Source organism: Anolis sagrei, chromosome 3 (assembly GCF_037176765.1).
Source record: "Anolis sagrei isolate rAnoSag1 chromosome 3, rAnoSag1.mat, whole genome shotgun sequence".
In the NCBI taxonomy this organism is placed as follows: Eukaryota; Metazoa; Chordata; class Lepidosauria; order Squamata; family Dactyloidae; genus Anolis; species Anolis sagrei.
Genome location: NC_090023.1, coordinates 51,507,755 through 51,529,651, shown reverse-complemented (window position 1 = coordinate 51,529,651; position 21,897 = coordinate 51,507,755). Strand labels below are relative to the sequence as shown.

The window sequence follows — 21,897 nt, the reverse complement described above, 5'->3', positions numbered from 1 at the left end:
TCATTTTATCCCCCTGCCTCCCGAAATTAATATTGTTTGTTCAGCCATGTTGATTATTACACCAAGCTGTTTAGGTCATAGCTATTGCTGTGTGTCTTCAAGTCACCAAGGCAGTGTGAACTCGGCAAATACGGAGTTTTGGGTATGAACAATTTTCAGTGCAATTGTAGAAAATTCAGGACTAAAGGAAATGTTCATTGTGTGAGAAGACACAATTCTTACTGGGGACAATGCCTGCACAGCTATGCCTAGTTGGGTCCTTCCTCTCCCGGGCGTTTGAAGCTAAACTTGCTCACTGGCAAAATGGTGGGCATTTGGAAGCTAGATATATTTGTGTCTCCCTAGTAACATGCCAAGATTATGTTGTCAGATTCAGCTGCAGCTGGCACTAACGCTTCACAATCACAGTTCACGTTAATCCATTCATTTTTATTCAGCAGTACAAATAAAATGCCTTGAGGATTTAGCCCTGGAAGACGCGTACTCTTCTGTAGAGTTTCACACGCCATATCCAGATTAGGGCCCCCAACCCATTCCAATAGCGCCTTTTCTTTTTAAATAGTAGGTGCCAAAACCTGTGTGTGTTTGTTTTTCTCTGCCTATTAGCTATGCTGCCCAGTATATAGAATGTAAAGGAGGGGATTTAGGGATGAAATGAATTCATCACTAAAAGATTGGACTTGCTAGAGCAGAATGGGGAAGCATGGTAGATTTAGAAGCAAAATACACTGCTTAGCCCAAGTTATTTCCTTTCTCCCATTCTAATATCTGAAAATATGCAGCTGCTATGACTTCAAAGGAATTGGTAGACTAAATAAAAGGGATAGAAAGAAAAAGATTAAGTTAGGGTGGTATGGAGCCTTTATTGCTTTTATGTAAAACAGGGCTACAAGTGGAAATACTCCTGCTAATAGTTATAGTTTCTGATCTTTAGTTGCTGTTGTTGCTATTATTGTTGTTGCTGCTAGTATTTCATACCCACATCTCCCCGTGGATCAAGGTGGTGAACACCAACATAAAAAATACAACATATACAGTCAATTGGAACATATAATCCAATCAAAACATCTAAAGAACATGTGCATCTAACACTGTTTCTCAACCTGGGGGTCAGGACACCTGGGGCGGTTGTGAGAGGGTGTCAGAGGGATCACCAAAGACCATCAAAAACACAGTATTTTCTGATGGTCATGGGGGTTCTGTGTGGGAAATTTGACCCAATTCTATCATTCATGAGGTTCAGAATGCTCTTTGATTGTAGGTGAACTATAAATCCCAGCAACTACAACCCCCAAGTGTCAAGGTCTATTTTCCCCAAACTCCACCAGTGTTCACATTTGGACATATTGAGTATTCATGCCAAGGTTGGTCCAGATCCATCATTGTTTGAGTCCACAGTGCTCTCTGGGTGTTGGTGAACCACAACTCCAAAATTCAAGGTCAGTGCCCACCAAACCCTTCCAATATTTTATTTTGTTTGTGGGAGTTCTGCATGCCAAGATTGGTTCAATTCCATTCTTGGTAGAGTTCAGATTGTTCTTTGATTGTAGGTGAACTATAAATCCCAGCAACTACAACTCCCAAATGACAAAATCAATCCCTCCCATCCCCACCAGTATTCAAATTTGGGAGTATCGGGTATTTGTGCCAAATTTGGTCCAGTGAATGAAAATACATCCTGCATATTCTGATATTTACACAACGATTCATAACAGTAGCAAAATTACAGTTCTGAAGTACCAATGAAAATAATTTTATGGTTGGGGGTCACCACAACACGAGGAACTGTATTAAGGGTTCCTAACTGCATTAGGAAGACACTGATCTAACACATACTAAAACAGACACTACATAATTTAACATTTATACTTTTCTGAAGAGACAGGTCTTTATTGTGGTTTCAAATTCAAAAATTGTATTCACTTAGCTGTGGTGGTGCAATTGGTTAAACCCTTGTGCTGCTGAACTGCTGACCTGAAGGTTGGCACTTAAAATTCACAAGACGGGGTGAGCTCCCATCTGTCAGATCCAGATCCTGCCAACCTAGCAGTTCGAACACATGCAAATTTGAGTAGATAAATAGGTACCACTTCAGTGGAAAAAGGCAAAGAGATGTTTCAAGCAATTTTGCTGACCACACAACCAGGAGATGACAACTCAGCTCCTTGGCTTGAAAATGGAGAACACAACTCCCCAGAGCCAGAGAGGAGCAGTACCTCCAGAAGCTGGAAATGAAAGGAGAAGCCTTTGTCTTTGTATTTGTGTGTCCCTTTTGTGCTGAGAAAATGAACAAAATATTATTGTGTGGTTAATTCATTTCCTGAGCACAAATATTTATATGGCCAAAAATAATGTTGCTCACCAAATACAACATTTTCCAACTATTATTATTCGTTGGTAAATTCCTAGGAATAAAGGATGCACCACACCTATTATTTGTAAAATCCCTTGTAAATGAATTGTGCTGTGTAAGTCAATAAGCACATAATTCAGAGGACTCCTCTGATATCTTGGAATACCATAGGTCCTTGGTAGCCACTGAGTGAAATGGCAAAATCAAGGTTTGATTTTTTGAATTGGTTGTTAATATTTTCAAGCCATGGAGGGTTGAATCTGTGCATACAAAGGGATTGCTAGATTATGTTCAGATAGTGTAGTAAATTGGTTCCCAACATCTTTGATTTGTGGAGACCTTTTTAGAAGCAATTTCTATGGCAGAGCCCTTAGGCCTTCCCTATGTCTTACAAATTAATGGTGTTTAAGAATAGCGTTACAAAGGAGATACTAAGGGGATACCGTAGTCCATCAGGGTGATGATTTTGAGTTGGAAACATGCGAGACACCAGTGCAATTGCTTAATCATGCCTGGTGGCTCATGTATCCAATGTTCTTGTCATTCTGTAACCTCAATGTCTTTCCCCCTGGAATTGCTTTTTGAAATCAGTGATATTTTAGCATATTTCTAAATTTCCGGTTAGTTCAATTGTATTTTTTAAACGTCTTTGCTTTTAAATTGTTCATCTGTCTTGCATTTTAGGTCGGGGGGGGGGGGGGAACTACACATTAAACTTAGCAATTTCGTATAGTTTTCTCTGCCCAGCCCTAGCCTCTAAGAAAGACAATAGATGTTTGGATCTATGTACTTCCATTTGTTGAGTCACAACAGTCTATTATGTCATCTTTAAAACCTAACCATTATGAGCTTTCCATGGGTAAAAAGTGAAGGGATAAAGTTAAGAAAAAACATTTTAATGTCAGTACAAAGCCAGATGTTGAGTTTTAATTGTTTGTATTTAGAGGAGCAAAACAAGATCAATCGATGACTAACCCATCATAAGCACAGTCCATTAACTTGCCTTTATTTGATGGCACAGGAAACTTAGAAATTAGGATAACGGAAAGATTAACCTTTCCTCTAACAGCAGCTTATAATGATACATAATGTTCCAGCACTATTTACTATTCCCACCCAAAAAAGGGTCAGATGAAGCTATTACAGAATCAACCTGTAGTTTGTAGTCATTTTATTAACGACCTGATTTATTTATCTATTGTGTCAGATGTGAATTGAGGGTACAGTTGTAAACTTGGCATTATATTAAATGTCCTTTGACCAGTAGCTGGCCACTTGGAGGGGCTCTGGTGTCACTGTGAGAAGATCCTCCATTGTGCATGAGGCAGGGCTCAGGATGCATTGTAGTAAGCGGTCTGTGGTTTGCACTTCTACACAAGCGCATCTCGTGGACTCCACTTTGTGGCTCCATTTCTTGAGATTGGCTCTCCATCTCATGGTACCTGATTAAAAATGAACATCACTTGATGATTGATCAGTATTACTGGAATCTGAAAAAAAGATTTTAATACATATAGTTATCAAAGTGAGGAGCTAATTTTTTTCTTTCTTTCCTCAACAAAAGTGATTACAGTTTACTTTGTGCATCTGCTCTCACATAAGAATATAACATGGGGACTTGGCAACCATAACTATAATGTGATCAAAATGGCTAGGGAACTATGCTGCAATTATTTCTTGTTGGTCACCTTTGAAATTACTTCGCTTATATATATTTGTTAATGGGAGTTCATGCTCGAGATAACTTCTTCAGCTGAGGAGGAAAATGAAAATACTCTATACCTAGATGCAGGAGGCTTCTTTCTCTTCAACATTTACTTCTGTTCTTACATAATAATACAAAAATGGAAGAGTTAAGTTCTTGTTTCTTGACAGCAAAACTATTGTGACTTTTGTGGAAATATCCATCACAAAAGTATGTGTAATAAAACAAAGTATAAATGAGGAGCCTAAAATTTAAATTAGCATGCATGGCAGTGGTTTCCAACTTCTTTTTGACCAGTAAGCACTTGACCAGGAACCACTTTGACCAGGGACCACTCTCCAACATTAGTTCCAAAAAGGGTTACAAATCAGTTTTTGGTTAACTTTAGATTTGGTTTGATTATTTGGCGTCCTGATTCAGAAAATTGCATTGGATAGATCAGATCACCTCTAGTTTCTGATACAGGACATATCAGAAGTCATCTGCTTGCCCAAATAAAACCAAATAAAACCATCCTCAGCACTATAAGAGGGTTCCACGAGACCAGTCGCTCTCATTGCAACGGTGTAGTAATGGTGAGGCCGTGGACCAGAGACCACATGTTGGGAACCACTGATATATGGCATACCAAATTCCAAGAGCAGAGGTACATTACTGAGGCAGCGGGGGAGGGGGGGGGACAAACTTCATTCACACCTGCCTCCAACAGACAAGAGTTCTTTCCCCCACCCTGGACATTCCACAAATATATAAACCCCACTTTCTTAGTTTCCAACAGACTTCACAACCTCTGAGGATGCATGCCATAGATGCAGGTGAAACGTCAGGAGGGAATGCTTCTGGAACATGGCTCTACAGCCCAGAAAACTCACAGCAACACAGTGATTCTGACCATTAAAGCCTTTGACAATACACAAACTGTTTTAATTTCTGTGCCTCGTATAAATTTCTGTGTATCTGTTGTTTTAATCATTTTTGAGGGAAACAATGCTCCTTATCATGCTCGGAACTTGTAATTATGATGGAATGGGCACCATTAATTAGATTCTGGTGATATTGCTATAATGCCTACTCAAATATAACTCATCATTGTCTCATCAAACTACAACTTCAATTATTGCATAGCATTGCGCCCTGGCAGATTAAGTGGCATCCAACTGCATTAAATTTCTAGATGCACCTTGGAGGTCTATCATTCCTAGGTTCACAAAAAGCCGAAGTCAATTTGATGGGAACAAACAATAACCTCCAAATCCTACTTTGTTGTATAAATGATGTGTTATAACTCACTACAAACAGGATCTCCTGGTGGCGCAATGAGTTAAACCCTTGTGCCAGCAGAACTGCTGACTGAAATATCGGCAGTTCGAATCTGGGGAGTGAGGTGAGCTCCCATCTGTCAGCTCTAGCTTCTCATGCAGGGACATGAGAGAAGCCTCCCTCAGAATGGTAAAACATACAGGTGTTCCCGGCCGCGAGAATTATATACGCAAAAAATTGGAAAGGAAAAGACTTACCAAGTATAGAGGACTGGATAATCAAAATTATAGAGATTATGAATATGGACTGCCTCACTCAATATCTAAGAAATAAGCAATTGAAGACACATACAGATGTTCCCTGGGCAATATCCTCTCCGTAATTCTCTCACACCAGAAGCGACTTGCAGTTTCTCAAGTTGCTCCTAACATGGGAAAAAAAACTCAGTACAAATGCTAAAATGTACTAATTAAACATTGTTAATATAAAGATAAAATAGAGAAAGAAGTTTATCATAACGGGGGCCATCCGCTTTTCCAGCGAAATGCCTCTTTAAATGTCTTACTCATTAGGAGCGTGGCAATGTTCTCTGATGCAAATCAGAATTATCATTCTTACTGCTAGGAAGAATTAAAATCTTAGATCTCACCAACATCACTACCTTACATAGTTTTTCAGAAGAGGAAGCATTAATATTTCCACATGTCAGATGCAATGCCAAACATATTGGTACTGGCTAGCTTTCCTGTTCAAGGAAATAGCTAGCTTAAAATAATTTTCATGGTTTCTAAAGCAAAAAATGCCATTTACCTAGTTAATTTAAGCATCTTATTTTTATATAATTGTTATTAAAAACTTTTTTAATAAAAGAAAAGAAAAAAGGGAAAGGATGGAGGGGGAATTGGGGGGAAAGGGATAGTAAATAGGTGTTTGTTGACTTCTAATCCTCTTTATCATGACTTATAGTCCATAATTCTCTTTTATTTCGTATTTCTTTTCTTCCTCTTGCTTTTTGTTTTCCCATGGATAAATAAGTTCCTTATTCATTCCACTTTATAATAATTTCCTCATTTTTCTTGTTTAATGTAATTTCTGTTTTAGATTTGTTTTGACCTTTTACTAATTGTTGTGTCAATCTGTCCATGCACATTATTTTTATCATTTTTGTCAGCCATTCCTTCAAGGTAGAGATTTTGTTTGCCTTCCAGTGTCTTGTGTACACAATTCTAGCCACAGTTGTTAAGTAGTTGAAGAGGATATCTTTATTTCTCTCTAATTTTAGCATCTTGTTGATGTACTTCAAATTATTTTCTGCATATGCAGTAAGTGAGATTGATTTCCAGACCTTTTCTCATTAATCACAGTTTTTCATACAGTAATGAAAGTTTTGAGAAAAAAACCCCACAAACCCATGGTGTGGTGTGGGATTAAGGGGATTAAATGTTTGACATCACTCTTTTGTCTGTGCAAGAGCTCCATCAAAGAGTACAGCGAGTGGGTGTTAAAGCACTGGGCTATGAATGCATCCACGGGAAAGGAAAGAATGGATGAAAATGGAAATAAGAGACGCGGCTTTATTGTATAGGTTTCTGAAGGTGAAACTACAACAGCTGGACACCATAGTCTTACAACATGGATTCTAAGGATTTATAAAACTGGAGGGATACAGGAAGATACCAAAGAAGGATGAAAACTGGGATGCTTTTGCCTCTTGCAGTCGGCAGTGCCTCTTCTGATCCAAATCCTCTTCGTCGTACAATACTTCCTAAAAACTGGAATACCAGAATGAAAGGCTACTAATGTGGGTGGACTGAACCTGTTTTTCTTCTGGTGATCGGAAGACATGGTCCTTGCAATCAAACTGTTGCTCTTCACCTGTATTTGGCCAACGTCTGTTTTAATCAATAGCAGCGATCATCACCACCGCCATTACCACCACCGTCATCCTCTAAGATCATTCATGAAAAGACATAATAGGTGAGCAAGACGGTCAATGTGTGGGCATCATGGCTACTGTTGTGTTTACGTGCACTCTGTGTGTCTGTTACTATCCTAAAAAAGTTTTCACTCCTAGGTTGAACTAAAGGGCTGTTTGATATGTTGGGTCAATATTGGAAACAATGCCAGCAGAAGAGTATTTGTAAGGAAAGGAGGCCAAATGTATCCACATTCTCACTCCATTTTTTTATCCACTCCAATCAGATTTTATGTTGCAGAGGCTTTTCCCTAAGAACACATCTAAGTGTTCTTTAATTTATGGAATTATTTGATCAGCATCTCCAAATCCAGTCCTATAAGCTAGTTGCCGGTAATATGTTTTATTTGGTTTCTAGTTCAGCACATGAATTGATTCAGATGTTAATGCTCTACCAAAACGGACTAGGGAATTATAAACAATCAACATCTGGACTAAACAATTCCCTTGGCAACTGCTTCTAGCTAGGACCCAAAAACTCTGGCCAAACATCAGTCCGCTCCACCCATATTGAGACTTGAATTATGCTATTGTTGTTGGTTGGGGCTTGTTTTATATTTTGTTATACTGTTGTTTTATGTTATTTTAAATTGATGTTATGCATTCTAATGTATGTTTTTAACTCTGTTGATTGGGCTTGGCCCCATGTAAGCCGCCCCGAGTTCCAAAAAGATTAGTACATAGCAAACAAGGTCACTTGGACATTTCCCAGGTGTCTAGGACTGTGTGATGTATCAACGAATAATGCGTACAGATCCCAGTAGGGCGGCCTTTTGCAGCTGACAGATGGTAATTTTGTCAGCACCGATTGTGTTCAAGTGCAGGCCAAGGTCTTTAGGCACTGCACCCAGTGTGCCAGAGTCTTTGCAGTTCGATCTTTAAATCCTCATATTGTGTCAGCTTTTCCAGTATTTGCACCCAATAAGGAGATATCTTGGAAATTCATATATGCTTCATATAAACCTTGTACAGATAAACTTTGGTAAAGGTTTCCCCTTGACATCAAGTCTAGTCATGTCTAACTCAGGGGGTGGTGCTCATCTCCATTTCTAGACTGAAGAGCCAGCTCCAAGATCATGTGGCCAGCATAACTGCATGGAGCGCTATTACCTTACCTGTTGATCTACTCACATTTGCACGTTTTTGAACTGCTAGGTTGGCAGGAGCTGGGCCTAACAGCAGGAGCTCACTCTGCTCCCCAAATTCGAACCAACAACCTTGTACAGATAGCCTGATGGTAATTTTATACAATATTTTAAATATTTTGGGGTATGAAACATGGATCTCCTATTACACTGTCATATGAGGCAGTTTGAAACAATAAGGCGGCTTCCTGTGTTTCTTCCAATGTGTCACTCACTGGGGATAGGGAGCTGGTTCTGTTATTTCTTTGGCTGAGAACATTTCTACATATGTGATATAGTAGACAGATATATGTTAACACCCTTGCTGATGCCTAGATTGAAGTCATAATATTTGACACAGGAAAAGTTTCCTTAACAGACATCCTTGAAGAAACTCTGACTCGGGGGCTTGACACAAATCTTGAGGTTACAAGTTCATTCTTAACCTTGACATTGCTGCTGTTTTCCCTGATGAGATCTTAAGACCCAGTATCTTAAGAATTGATAGAGAGGAAATTATGAAGCTTAAAATACCGTCAAAGTAGTCAGATGTTGGCAGGCTAGTAAGAAAAGTATATACAATTGTCCCTGTCATACTATTTTGCCAAGAAACGATCTTTTTCTTTATCAGTAACCAAATATTTGTTGACAGTTCTCCCTTTACTTCTGAGACTAAATAAATCAGAGTTATTGGAACAGATGCAGGAAAGTCACTATATCTTTCTCAACACCTCAATTCAGGAAGGGAATTTAAAAGTCCTGATACCTTGAAACCTTTCAACTGGGAAATAATCCTACTGATCATTTCCAAAGAAAAAGAACATGTTTTTAGTTGTATCCTGTTGATGATGAGTTTTGAGAAGTCTGTCCTAGGTGGGACCTAGCAGGAAAGGAAGAGTGAAGGGGAATAAAGGTGAAAACGGCAAGATACTCAGATTTACTCTTAAATGGCAATTTTTTTTCTTATGAAGGAGAGGTTGGACACACATTTGTTCTACAACAGTGTTTCTCAACCTGGGGGTTGGGACCCCGGGGGGGGGGGGGTCAAGTGGGGGTATCAGAGGGATCGGCAAAGACCACTAGGAAACACAGTATTTTCCGTTGTTCATGGGGGTTCTGTGTGGGAAGTTTGGCCCAATCCTGTTGTTGGTGAGGTTCGGAATACTCTTTAATATAGGTGAACTATAAATCCCAGTAACTACAACTCCCAAATGTCAAGGTCTATTTCCCCCAAACCCCACCAGTGTTCACATTTGGGCAGATTGAATATTCATGCCAAGGTTGGTCCATCATTGTTTGAATCCACAGTGCTCTCTGGGTGTTGGTGAACTACAACTCCAAAATTCAAGGTCAGTGCCCACCAAACCCTTCCAATATTTTCTGTTGGTCGTGGGAGTTCTGTGTGCCAAGATTGATTCAATTACATTGTTGGTAGAATTCAGATTGCTCTTTGATTGCAGATGAACTATAAATCCCAGTAACTACAACTCCCTAATGACAAAATCAATCCCCCCCCCCCCCCCCCAACCTCACCAGTATTCAAATTTGGACATATTGGGTATTTGTGCCAAATTTGGTCCAGTGAATGAAAATACATCCTGCATATGAGATATTTACATTATGATTCAAATCAGTAGCAAAATTACAGTTATGAAGTACCAATGAAAATAATTTTATGGTTGGGGGGGGGGTCACCACAACACGAGGAACAATATTAAGGGTCACTGCATGGGAGTTCTGTGTGCGAAGTTTGGTTCAATTCCATTGTTGGTGGAGTTTAGAATGCTCTTTGATGGTAGATGAACTATACCACTCCCAAACACACACACATACACCACCAGTATTCAAATTAGGACATATTGGGTATTTGTGCCAAATTTGGTCAAGTAAATGAAAATACATCCTGCATATCAGATATTTACATTATGATTCATAACAGTAGCAAAATTACAGTACAGAAGTAGCAATGAAAATACACGAGGAACTGTATTAAGGGGTCACGGCATTAGGAAAGTTGAGAACCACTGTTCCACAAAGTGACTTTCATGAAGTTGGACAAAGAACTTCTCTTGTAAGTCATGGTAGTTGAAGAGTCTGGAAGCCACAATCCAAAAACGGAAAGGAAAGGAAAGGAAAGATTCCAAACTCTGTGAGTGATGAGCAAAATTTAGAATGATATACTCTGGATTTTGGATTTTCTTAGCCATTCAAGAACAAGTTTAACCAACACAAACTTTCCAGTATTTCAGTGGGAAATGTGGGCCTGCTTTTGGCTGATGAGATAGTCAAGTTCATTAGGATTGTTTTTGTGTGCCTTCAAGTTGTTTTCATACTCGGTGAGTCCTTGCTCTATAGTTTAGAGCGAGGGCCGAGAAAATGACCTTGGAGAGCTGCATCCGATCCACAGGCCTTAGTTCTGGGACCCTTGCCTAAAAACATGAGTATGCTAAGGGATCTAGGAGCACCCAAGACACTAAATGAGAGAATGAGGTTGGTAACATAAGATGCATCTGAAGAGGTAGACCTGGCCTAGAAAAACTCATGCTATGAACTTCATCTCCTCAATTCATCGCTGAGGTGCTACAAGGTAAGGTAAAGGTTTACCCTTGACATTAAGTCCAGTCGTGTCCGACTCTGGGGGGTGGTGCTCATCTTCATTTCTAAGATGAAGAGCTGGCATTGTCCATAGACACCTCCAAGGTCATGTGGCCAGCACGACTGCCTGGAGCTCCGTTACCTTCACGCAGAAGCGGTACCTATTGATCTACTCACATTTGCATGTTTTCAAACTGCTAGTTTGGCAGAAGCTGGGGCTAACAGCGGGAGCTCACCCCACTCCCTGGATTCGAACCGCCAACCTTCTGGTCAGCAAGTTCAGCTTTGCAAATTTATATTCCAGACTAATGTGGGTATGCCTGAATGCTAATGCCTTAAAACATAGTAGTTATCAAGCAAGCAACAAATTATATATTTTGAATTTTAGATCATAAACATTTCTGGATGAAGTTTACTCAGTTTATAGCAATTTTTGTTGAGATAAAAATAGATAGGAACAGTTCTAGCCTTGGTTGGGCTTAAAATATGCCTACTGAAATCAGTGGAACTTGACATTAGTCATTCTGACTTTGTCTCACTGGTTTTAGTTTATTTTCCAAGAAGAAAAAGGAAGAGAAAAACTTTGTTTTGAAGCCAGACATCATGAAGGTATGTTGTTGTTTATTTGTCAATCGCTTCTGACTCTTTGTGACCTCATGGACCAGCCCATGCCAGAGCTTACTGTCGGCCATAGCCACCCCCAGCTCCTTCAGAGTCAAGTCATTCATCCACCTTGTCCTTGGTCGCTCCTTCCTTTTTCCTTCCATTTTCCCCAGCATCATTCTCTTCTCCAAGCTTTCCTGTCTTCTCATTATGTGGCCAAAATACTTCATGAAGGTATAAGCTGGGCCAAAGCAATTATACTCTGTGTGTGTTCGTCCATGCATTATTCTAAAATGGTTTGCTCTGTGTGTACCAGTGTATGACTTTACTGCATGTTCCTGTAGCTTCTAAGCAGTTATATTTATGGGTGATTAATGGGTTTGATTTGCTTGTTTCCTTTTCACCAGAAACTCTAAAAGGGAATATTTACCAAGATCTATCTTTTCTCCATCCTTTTAATTATAGTTGAAACTGGGGGACCATTTTCAACTGGTCTCAAGATTGTTAGACACTTTGGAATCAGATAGTGGAATAATCATAACCTTTGTGAAAAGAACAGCCTGCCGATATGTTGCTAGTGACATGCAACTTCCATCGGATTAATAGTGTGGCCCAGTTCCTATCTCCCAAAGCCGTTTGTCTACATTCTCTCGCAAAGAAGATTTTAAAGCATTAACCAAAGTGTGTGTGTATGGCACAGAGAGAGAGAGAGATTGAGAGATTGAGAGACAGAGGAGAGGGAAGTAAGGAAAGTATGACATTTAAAGGTTATGCTTTGGGGCACGAAAAATACTACTTTTTCAGTACAATAATTGTGGCATCCACACTTGACATGTGCAGCTGACAATCCCAAGTGAACAGTTATAGGACTACAGTCTTAAATGTAAAGTACACGTGGCAAAATATGTATTATGGGAATAAGTATTATTCGCTTCAATTAGGTTTATTCCTGGGTTTGTAGATGTAGGACTGCAAATTTAAAGAATCAATGGCTGATACATATGCAAGGATTGCACTTGAAATCCCACTGGGCACAGTGGAGCTTACTTCTAAGTAAGCATGCCTAGAATTTTACACTAAGGCTGCATTCCTATGCACTTGAAGTGCGTGGAATGAAAATAGCAGAAGCAAATAGCAAGCAAGCCCAAATGGACACAGTGGAATTTCAAAGTAAATATAAAATTCTGCCAGAATAAGCACCCAGAAGTATTATTTATCTAAGTTTGACATATGAAATTACACTACTCTAGGTAACGTCACTCCATGCAGTCATGCTGGCTACATTACTTTGGAGGTGTATATGGACAACTCCTGCTCTTTGGCTTAAAAATGGAGATGAGCACCACCCCCAGAATCGGACACAGCTAGACTTAATGTCAGAGGAAACCTTTACCTTTACTATTTATACCAAAATAAATAAATAGACCAAGTCATTACTATTTTCGGAGTATTTCACTGGCCAAATCACAAGACACCCAATTTTCTGATCTTCTGCTATGGCTTCGTTATTGTGGTATCATAGACAGAGCATTGAACTTGGACTTCAAAGCAGTAGTTCCCACTGAGCCATGGGATTCGCCAGAGGACCCTGGGGTGGTTACTCTCTCACAGCCTGATCCATGTCATTGTGAGGATAAAATAGTGAGAAGGAAAGTCGAGAATGCTGCCTTTTGCTCAGTGTTGGCATATAAATGGAACATTACTGAAGCTGAACTATCTCATGGCAATAATATGCTGTGTAAAAGGTATTTTTCCACTGAAAACTTGAAAATACATCACAAAACATTGGTGAAGAAATATTCAGATTTCCTAGATAAGCATGTACATCTAGAACATGAATGAGATATGGCTTCAGGCTTTGTGATGGGACAGAGACAGATTTGGTCATCTTGGTGGATGACTTATTGTTTTTGTTGGTTTAGCTGGATCTCTCAGTGGTTTTTGATGCCATGAAACATGGTATCCTTCTGGACTACCTCTCTGGGATGGGACTTGGAGCCTCAGGTTTAGATACTAAAGGTTGAGATACTATTTAGTATCTCAACCTTTGCTCCTCCAGGTGTTATAATAATAATAATAATAATAATAATAATAATAATAATAATAATAATGCATTTATTACCCACCTCTTTCTGTGGTTCAAGACAGGATATAACATTATTAAAATAAGAGATAAAACACTAGTAAAAGGCATACAACAAAATACACTGAGTTAAATTGCAAGTTAAAATCTATTGATAAAAAGCAGATTAAAATTCACAACTGAAAACTGACTGGGTTTTGGACTTCAACTCCCAGAAATCCCAGCCAGCTTACCAGCTGTTAGGAATTGTGGGACCTGAAGGCCAAAACATCTGGAGGACCAAAGATTAGGAACCACTGATCTACAAGAAACACCTGGGAGAGGTCACCTGGAGTTATGGAGTTCAGTATCACTGATATGTTCATGATTCTTGACTCTATTTCTCCTTTCCATATGACTCCAAGGAAGCTGTTTCAGTACTAAACATATTTGTTGTCAGTAACGGACTGGACGAGGGCAAACAAATTGAAACTTAATCCAGATAAGACAAGAGTTGCTCTGGGTCAGCTGAAAAGCAGATCAGGGAATACAGACTGTCTGTGCTGGATGGGAATTCATTCTCCCTGAAATCTCAGGGTTGCAATTTGAGTGTTTTCCTGGATTCTTCTCTGAGCCTGGGTGCCCAGGTTTCAGCAGTACTTTTGGAAAGGCTCAAAAACATCAGCAGCTCCAAAATGAAACAGCCAAAGTGTTAACTGGCCAAATTACAGGGAACATTTAACTACCCTATTAAAACAACTTCACTGGCTAACGATTCATTTCTGCACACAGTTACAAGTGCTGGTCATGTCCTATAAGGTGTTATATGATTTGGATTCAGACTATCTGAAGATCGTATCTCCCTATATATAAGTCTGCCTGAATCTTAAAATCTACAGTCCTGCCACCACCATGGACTTGCTTGGTGGTAAATGTAAAAATAATGTGTACATACTCCATATTATTAGCATTCCATACTTCATGAGAGGTGAGCATTGGTGTAACGATGGTGCTTCCCACTGCGCTTGCTGCTGAATAGCACTGGCCTTGTATGATCCTGATTTTTTTCAGCAACTGAATTTTGGCAGCAGAGAGGAGGATAAAAACATTATATTACAGGAAATGAAATCCATGCTTCCATGTGTAAGGATTTAAAACAGTGAGGAGTTTAGACCAGTGAGGAGTAGAATAAGGATTCTTTCTTGACTACAACAAATTTCAGAGGCTGGGGATGGTAAACCAATGCATTTGTTGTGTATGTGAGTGTGTGTAGAAACACACTCATATATCTGCTGGTTTATAAGTGCATAAGCGACTTGCAGTTTCTCAAGTTGCTCCTGACATGAAAAAGTGCATATTTAACTTCTTTGAGATCTAAGTTGGACTAAGATTTTGATTACAGTAGGCTTTATGTCAATTAAAAATGCATCAAATGGAAAATGGATTTCCAGCCATACTGATTCAGAAGTAAGCCCACCAGAGAGCCATTGCATTATGGCTCCAAAGACCAGGATTCAAACCCGATTTAGTCATGTAAACCCACTGGGTGATGTTGGGCCAGCCACACTTTCTTTGCCTCACAGAAAGTTAACCCCCCCCCCCCCCGAATAAACCTTGTGAGAGGGCCACCATAGGATTACGATAGGCCAGACATTATTTAGGACAAAAAGAAACAATGCATTCACTTGAAGGTGCCTGGTTAGTAGTTAGATTAGAGGCCATCAAATAATAGCAAGTGCTGTAAGCTACCTTTCAGGAGAAGCAACTAGCAAAACCACCTCCGAGAAAATCCTATGAAATTCATGGTGTTTCCATAAGTTGACAGGTGACTTCAAGACACATGAACTCACAGGTTCACGTGAATTCCCTGGCATTGACCTCCAAGTAAATACAAATTTAAGTGTTAGCATAGCATTTTATTTCTATTGTGTGTACTGATACATCTTTTTTCTTAAGTTTGGTGTAAGCCAGACATGCTAAGTTAATCTTTGCATTTAACATGCAGAGTTTCAAAATCTTTCTGTGAGGGACTTATCAGACACTATTGGATAGGATTCTATCTGATTTTATCTAAAGATGTTCTTCCCCAAATTATAATTATTTGGGACAGAATGAAATACCATATGCACACTTTTTCACACTTTTTCACATCCTCATATATAGTATTATTACACTGGACTATCAGTTCTTGTCTTTATAGTGAGATACAGAAATTAGTGACATCAAAAAAGAAAGCATATTTTATATGCACAGCTAACCATAGATCTTTTGAGCTATTGCAGTTGTGGGCCAAGATGGAAATCATTAAAATATCTGAAAATGTGAAAGATTTTGAAGGCTTTCATGGCCAGAATCACTGGGTTGTTCTGTAGGTTTTTCGGGCTGTATGGCCATGTTCTAGAAGCATTTTCTCCTGACATTTCGCCTGCATCTGTGGCAGGTATCCTCAGAGGTTGTACAATTTGTTCAATTGACTTATTTTATTGGTAGTGAAGTTTATATAGTAGGTAAAATAATATGTGCTGTCTGAGGAAAAGTATTTTGCTGGTGATACTGGGAAATATATTTGAAGCGTGAGGACTGTAATATGTTTGGGGAAATTCAGTGGTACATCTCCTTTAGATGAAAACTCCATCCTATCTTACTATCTGTCATGTTTGTACTTAATAATCAAGCCTTAAAGTTATATCACTAATGTAATGCTATATTGATATTATTCCTCATAAGTACTAGACATTCATATCGTAGTGTGTTTGTAGACATAGAGGAGATGGAAATTAGAGTAGAGGTAGATGATGACCAACTGCAATTAACAATTAGCCCGAGACCAATACAGTTTATCACAGTAACAGTAAACCTAAGATAGAAAGGAGTTGAGCTTTAGCTGTAGAGAGGAAATGTCTTGGTACCCAAGGCTGATCCCATATATGGCCCTCCAGATGATTGGGACGCCAGTTCCCAGAAGCCCTAACTGTGGGAATTTGTAAAAAGGCACCATGATGTAATGGATTGACTGGAAAGGCATGTGTTGGCAGATGGCTGAGCATGCTAGGAGCCAGAATTCTGATTGGCTACTGTCTCTAGCTTGCTGCTCAGAGAAACGGTTTTAACTACCATTTTCACCTCGGAGAGTGAAGAGAGTGCTGACTAGAATCAGCTAGGAAGGAAGTGGCTGCCAACTCTCTGAAGCCTGATCATTTCTAAGGCATGACGCATATTTTAAGGACTGTTTAAAAGCACTGCTTATTCCCTTTGTTCTCTGTAAAAATTCAGAGAGACTGCTGTGTATATTGTTGCTCTGTTTGACCTTTTGAACTGAAGTAAAGTTACTGTTGCTTGTTAGACAAATATGAGTGACACATCATTATGTTGTTGTTGTTCATTCGTTCAGTTGTTTCCGACTCTTTGTTACTTCATGGATTAGTCCACGCCAGAGCGCCCTGTCGGTTGTCACCACCCCCAGCTCCTTCAAGGTCAATCCAGTCACTTCAAGGATACTATCCATCCGTCTTGCCTTTGGTCAGCCCCTCTTCCTTTTTCCTTCCATTTTCCCCAGCACCATTGTTTTCTCTAAGCTTTCCTTTCTTCTCGTGATGTGGCCAAAGTACTTCATCTAGGCCTCTACTATTCTTCCCTCCAATGAGCAGTCAGGCTTTATTTCTTGAAGCATGGACTGGTTGGATCTTCTCGCTGTCCAAGACGCATCCTTATACTGCAGGGTATATTTTGGTTCAGAAACAGTGATAAAGCTTCTGTTTGTTTACATTTACAAACCCCAACACTAAGCAACTTGTCAAATGGTAAGGAATTCTGGGAGTTGAAGTCCAAAATACAAGGAGAGCCTCAAATTTGACACCACTGGCTTAGACCAGTGGTTCTCAACCTGTGGGTCCCCAGGTGTTTTGGCCTACAACTCCCAGAAATCCCAGCCAGTTTCCTAGCTGTTAGGATTTCTGGGAGTTGAAGGCCAAAAGATCTGGAGACCCACAAGCTGAGAACCTCTGGTTAGACAAATGGACCAATGATGGATAACTGAAGGTGTCTCTAAAACCAATTGGATGTAGGCACATCAAATTTTTGAATGCCTAGCCTATATATTGTGTTTTCTATAGTTCTGACAGTGATAGCCTGTGGTACCTGTAGTGTGCTTTTTGAATAAAGATCTTCAGTTTTCAAGTTGGACTTATTTTAGGGATGGTCAAGGCCTGGAGCTGACATTGGGATCTTTGTTGGGCCTCTCATGTGACAGTGAGACTGGCAAAAAGACCACAATCACTCAGCAGTTACACTAAGGGATGTACTTGGGATCAAGTTCAGAGCGACTGAGGGTGGAACATTTGGAGATTTGTTAGGCTCATTGGATAGAAAATCATGCACATTCACTCAGAATTTGATGTCATGGTTACTAATGCCAATTAATCTTAAATTCAACCCCAGTGCTAATATCAAGCTGTGGGATGCCAGGTGATGACAATCTACTCCCCCATGCGCTTTAATTATCTCTTTGAAGGCACCATGCGAGACCATTGCCACCTGCTGAAATGGCATCACTGATGAAAAAGGCCGTTGAAATCAGAGAGAGTTAAGTACAAAAACAGAGACTCAAATTCCACTGATTTCAGGTAAATGGAAATATGGCTAGTACATAGTGCTTTTAGATTTCTATTCATAACAGAATTAGGGAAGCCTGTTTATATCCAATCTCTTATTTAATCATTTTAATTTAAAATGATGGAGTGAGTTTAATACTTCAGTTTGTGGTAAGGTTACAAGCATCATGTTTTGGCATCCCTGACCCCTGCAGTCTGTCCTCTATGACATGTCCGTGGGATTATGAACCAGTTAATATTTCTTTGGACTTGCTATGGCAAGCTCAAACATTCGGTATATTCATAATTTTGCTTTGAAAAAGCCACAGGAGTTATGATTATGTAAGCAAACGCTTCGCTTCATTCTGGATTTGCAGAGGAAGTTGGAGGCATAATAGAGAAATTCATTTCTAAATGCTCATGATACTAACATCTAGTTATATGTGACCAGGGATGACCTTTGGTAACCAGCATGTGACTCCAGAAAGCTCTCTTGTGGTATATCTAGGACCAGAGATTTGGGATATAGTATCCAAATGATTGGATTGATACACACTAAGGGCATACAGTACACAGGGGATGATTCCGGATTCCTGACTGAGTGCCAGTGAAATGAATGGATTATATGCACAGAAGGAAAACATGACAATGGTTGGGAAATGGAGGTATAAACTGAAAAGAAATTCTAGGCATCTTTTCAGGTGTACACTAAAGTCCACCTGCTCCCTATTTGACAGAGGCAATCCAGAGGTCTTCCTCAGGGTTGGCTCAACTGCAGAAACATTTGAGCAGAGACATGGGCACAAAAAACCATGAGCACCTGCTATGCTACTTGCCCTGGGAAATATTTAATTAATGAATTAATTACAGTACGTATATTTGCCCTTCTCACCCTGGAGGGGACTCAGGACAGATCACAGGACACACAGAATCATAGAGTTGGAAGAGACCTCATAGGCCATCCAGTCCAACCCCTTCCAAGAAGCAGGAAAATTGCATTCAAAGCACCCCCGACAGATTGCCATCCAGCCTCTGTTTAAAAGCTTCCAAAGTAGGAGCCTCCACCACACCCCGGGTCAGAGAGTTCCACTGCTGAATGGTTCTCACAGTCAGGAAGTTCTTCCTAATGTTCAGATGGAATCTCCTTTCTTGTCGTTTGAAGTCATTGTTCCGCATCCTAGTCTCCAGGGCAGCAGAAAACAAGCTTGCTCCCTCATCCCTGTGACTTCCTCTCATGTATTTATACATGGCTATCATGTCTCCTCTCAGCATATACGGCAAACATTCAATGCCAATTATACAATGACAAGACAGACAACAGATAGAGGTATATTTAGGATTTTTCACATCATTTGGCATCTTTAGGAGGCTGTGCTAGGTTCTGGCCACAGGGGGCTGCTGTTGTTCCATCTCCTTGCTGAAGAGATTTCTTTGTTTGTAAACTTTCCTCCGAAACGTCATGCCTAAATTCCCTCTCTGCTTAATGGGGTACTTATTCATCTACTCACATTGCTGTTTTCGTTCAGCTATGTGGGCAGGGGAGCTGGGCTGAAGGTCAGGAGCTCACCCAGACCCGGCTTCAAACTGTCAACCTTACGGTAGACAAGATTTATTGCAGCTGCAGCTGGTGATTAACCTGCTGTGCTAAAGCTGGTTCTTATGCAACAATCCAATGGAAGATTGCATCTGTTTTAGGAGTCCCTATTTGGTTTTACCTGGTTTTTAATTATGCAGGTGCAAGTCCATACAGTATGTAGTATTTTAAGGGTGCATCTTGCCATCGATATATGTAGCATTTTAATGATTTATTGTATATTTTATATCGTTTTTAATAATCTGGTGTTCATGTATTTATCTTTTTGCCTTGTATGTGAAAGACCTATGGACTAAGCATCGAATAAACAGAATTACTGCAGCTGCAGCTGGTGATTAACCTGCTGTGCTAAAGCCGGCTCTTATGCAACAACCCATATGGAAGATTGCATCTGTTTTAGGAGTCCCTGAACTAATTGCCTTGTTCTGGTGGCAAAGGTGGGAGTGGATGTCTCTGCTCCAGTACAATTCTTAACCTCAGAAGATACAATTTAGAATCCAGTCAATCCATCTTTTTGAGTTTGGTGGACCTCCTTAGCTACAGTAGTGGGAATATAAGGTGGTCAGGGCAGCTGCAAGGGAGGTTATGGGCGAGATTTGAAGGGGGGGGGGGTTATCAGCTTTAAAGGTAATTTTAATGGCATTTATTGTATTTTAACTTTATATCCACTCACAAATATTTAATTGTTTTTAATGCTTGTATTTCCCGTATTTAAATTTTTTTACTAGGTTGTGTTATATGATTGTTAGCCACCTATGTTGTTGTTATCTATTAACTATTTCTATATCACCCTATGGAGAGAAAGGTGATATAGAAATAGTTAATAGATAACAACAACAACAACAACAACAACAACAACAACAACAACAACAACAACATGCTTTGTTGTTGTTTATTCGTTCAGTCACTTCTGACTCTTTGTGACTTCATGGACCAGCCCACACCAGAACTCCCTGTCGGCTATGGCCATCCCCAGCTCCTTCAGAGTCAAGCCAGTCACTTCAAAGATACCATCCATCCATCCATCTTGACTTTGGTTGATCCCTCTTCCTTTTTCCTTCCATTTCCCCCAGCATCATTATTTTCTTCAAGCTTTCCTGTCTTGTTTGCTACAACATGTTTGCTACTCAACTATTAATGTACTTATCTTGCTTTCTCGATGGGTTTTTCCAAGGCTCCTATTCACATTTTACACTCACAGAGAACTGGATTATTCTAATAATGGTGAATTTTTCATGAATAAGTGTGGTCATTGTTTCTGGTTCTGACCCTGGAGGTTGTTCTCCTTGACAAAATAATTGGTATGAGCCAAGATTTGGCCGTTTCCCTATCAACACTTGAGGTATCTTGCAGTGTTTGCAATCTGTGTTCAATGTGTGATGAAAGGAAGTGTGTTAGCCACATTTGCCTCTACATTTGGTTCCATCAGACAGTTAATGTCTTTAGAGAATCGATAGAGAACCATAACGACTGACCACACTGGCGGATGGTGATGAATTTGTGATTTTACTCGGACGACCTGGCTTTTGTAATTGTATGATATGTATTTTAATGTATTTTGATGTGTTATGATGCTATTTTGTTTATTCTATGTGTGTATGAATTTTCTGCTGTTAGCCGGCCTGAGTACCTCTTCGGAGGTCAAGAAGACCGGGTTATAAAAGCTCTAAATAAATAAAATAAATAAACCAGAATATTCTTCAGACCAAGTGTAAGGAAGTTATTGAAACTAGGTATATGTATTTGAACTGTTTAACTATTTGTTTGGCAACAGTAGCTGAAAACTAGAGATAACTGGTTGTATCCATTGTGGCGTTGCCAAGGAGACCAGGCAGGAGAGAGTGGAAAGTGGACGGAGCCTAGCGAGAGAAATCTATCTGCGTTTTGAAAAGAAGCAGTTAGTTAGGGTTTGGCGTTCGGAGTGAGCAGTTGAGAGAGGAGAGAGGGAAGTGGAGAAGCAGTGTGTGTGAACAGCCAGAGGTTTCTTCAATCTAGGAAGGTTGAAGGGGGAAACCTGATTAGTTTCATTAGTCAGAG

The 21,897-nt window shown here is 39.8% G+C and overlaps 1 protein-coding gene across 1 annotated transcript in view; it reads left to right on the top strand.

Moving 5' to 3' along the window:
• The first annotated feature begins 6,786 nt into the window (after window positions 1-6,786).
• Window positions 6,787-21,897, top strand: part of GABRR3 (gamma-aminobutyric acid type A receptor subunit rho3) — a 30,565-nt gene continuing 15,454 nt past the window's right edge. Inside the window, exon 1 of the mRNA XM_060770600.2 lies at window positions 6,787-7,295. Coding sequence (XP_060626583.1) covers window positions 7,162-7,295 — 134 coding nt within the window. The 5' untranslated portion in view covers window positions 6,787-7,161. The remainder of the gene's footprint in view (window positions 7,296-21,897) is intronic.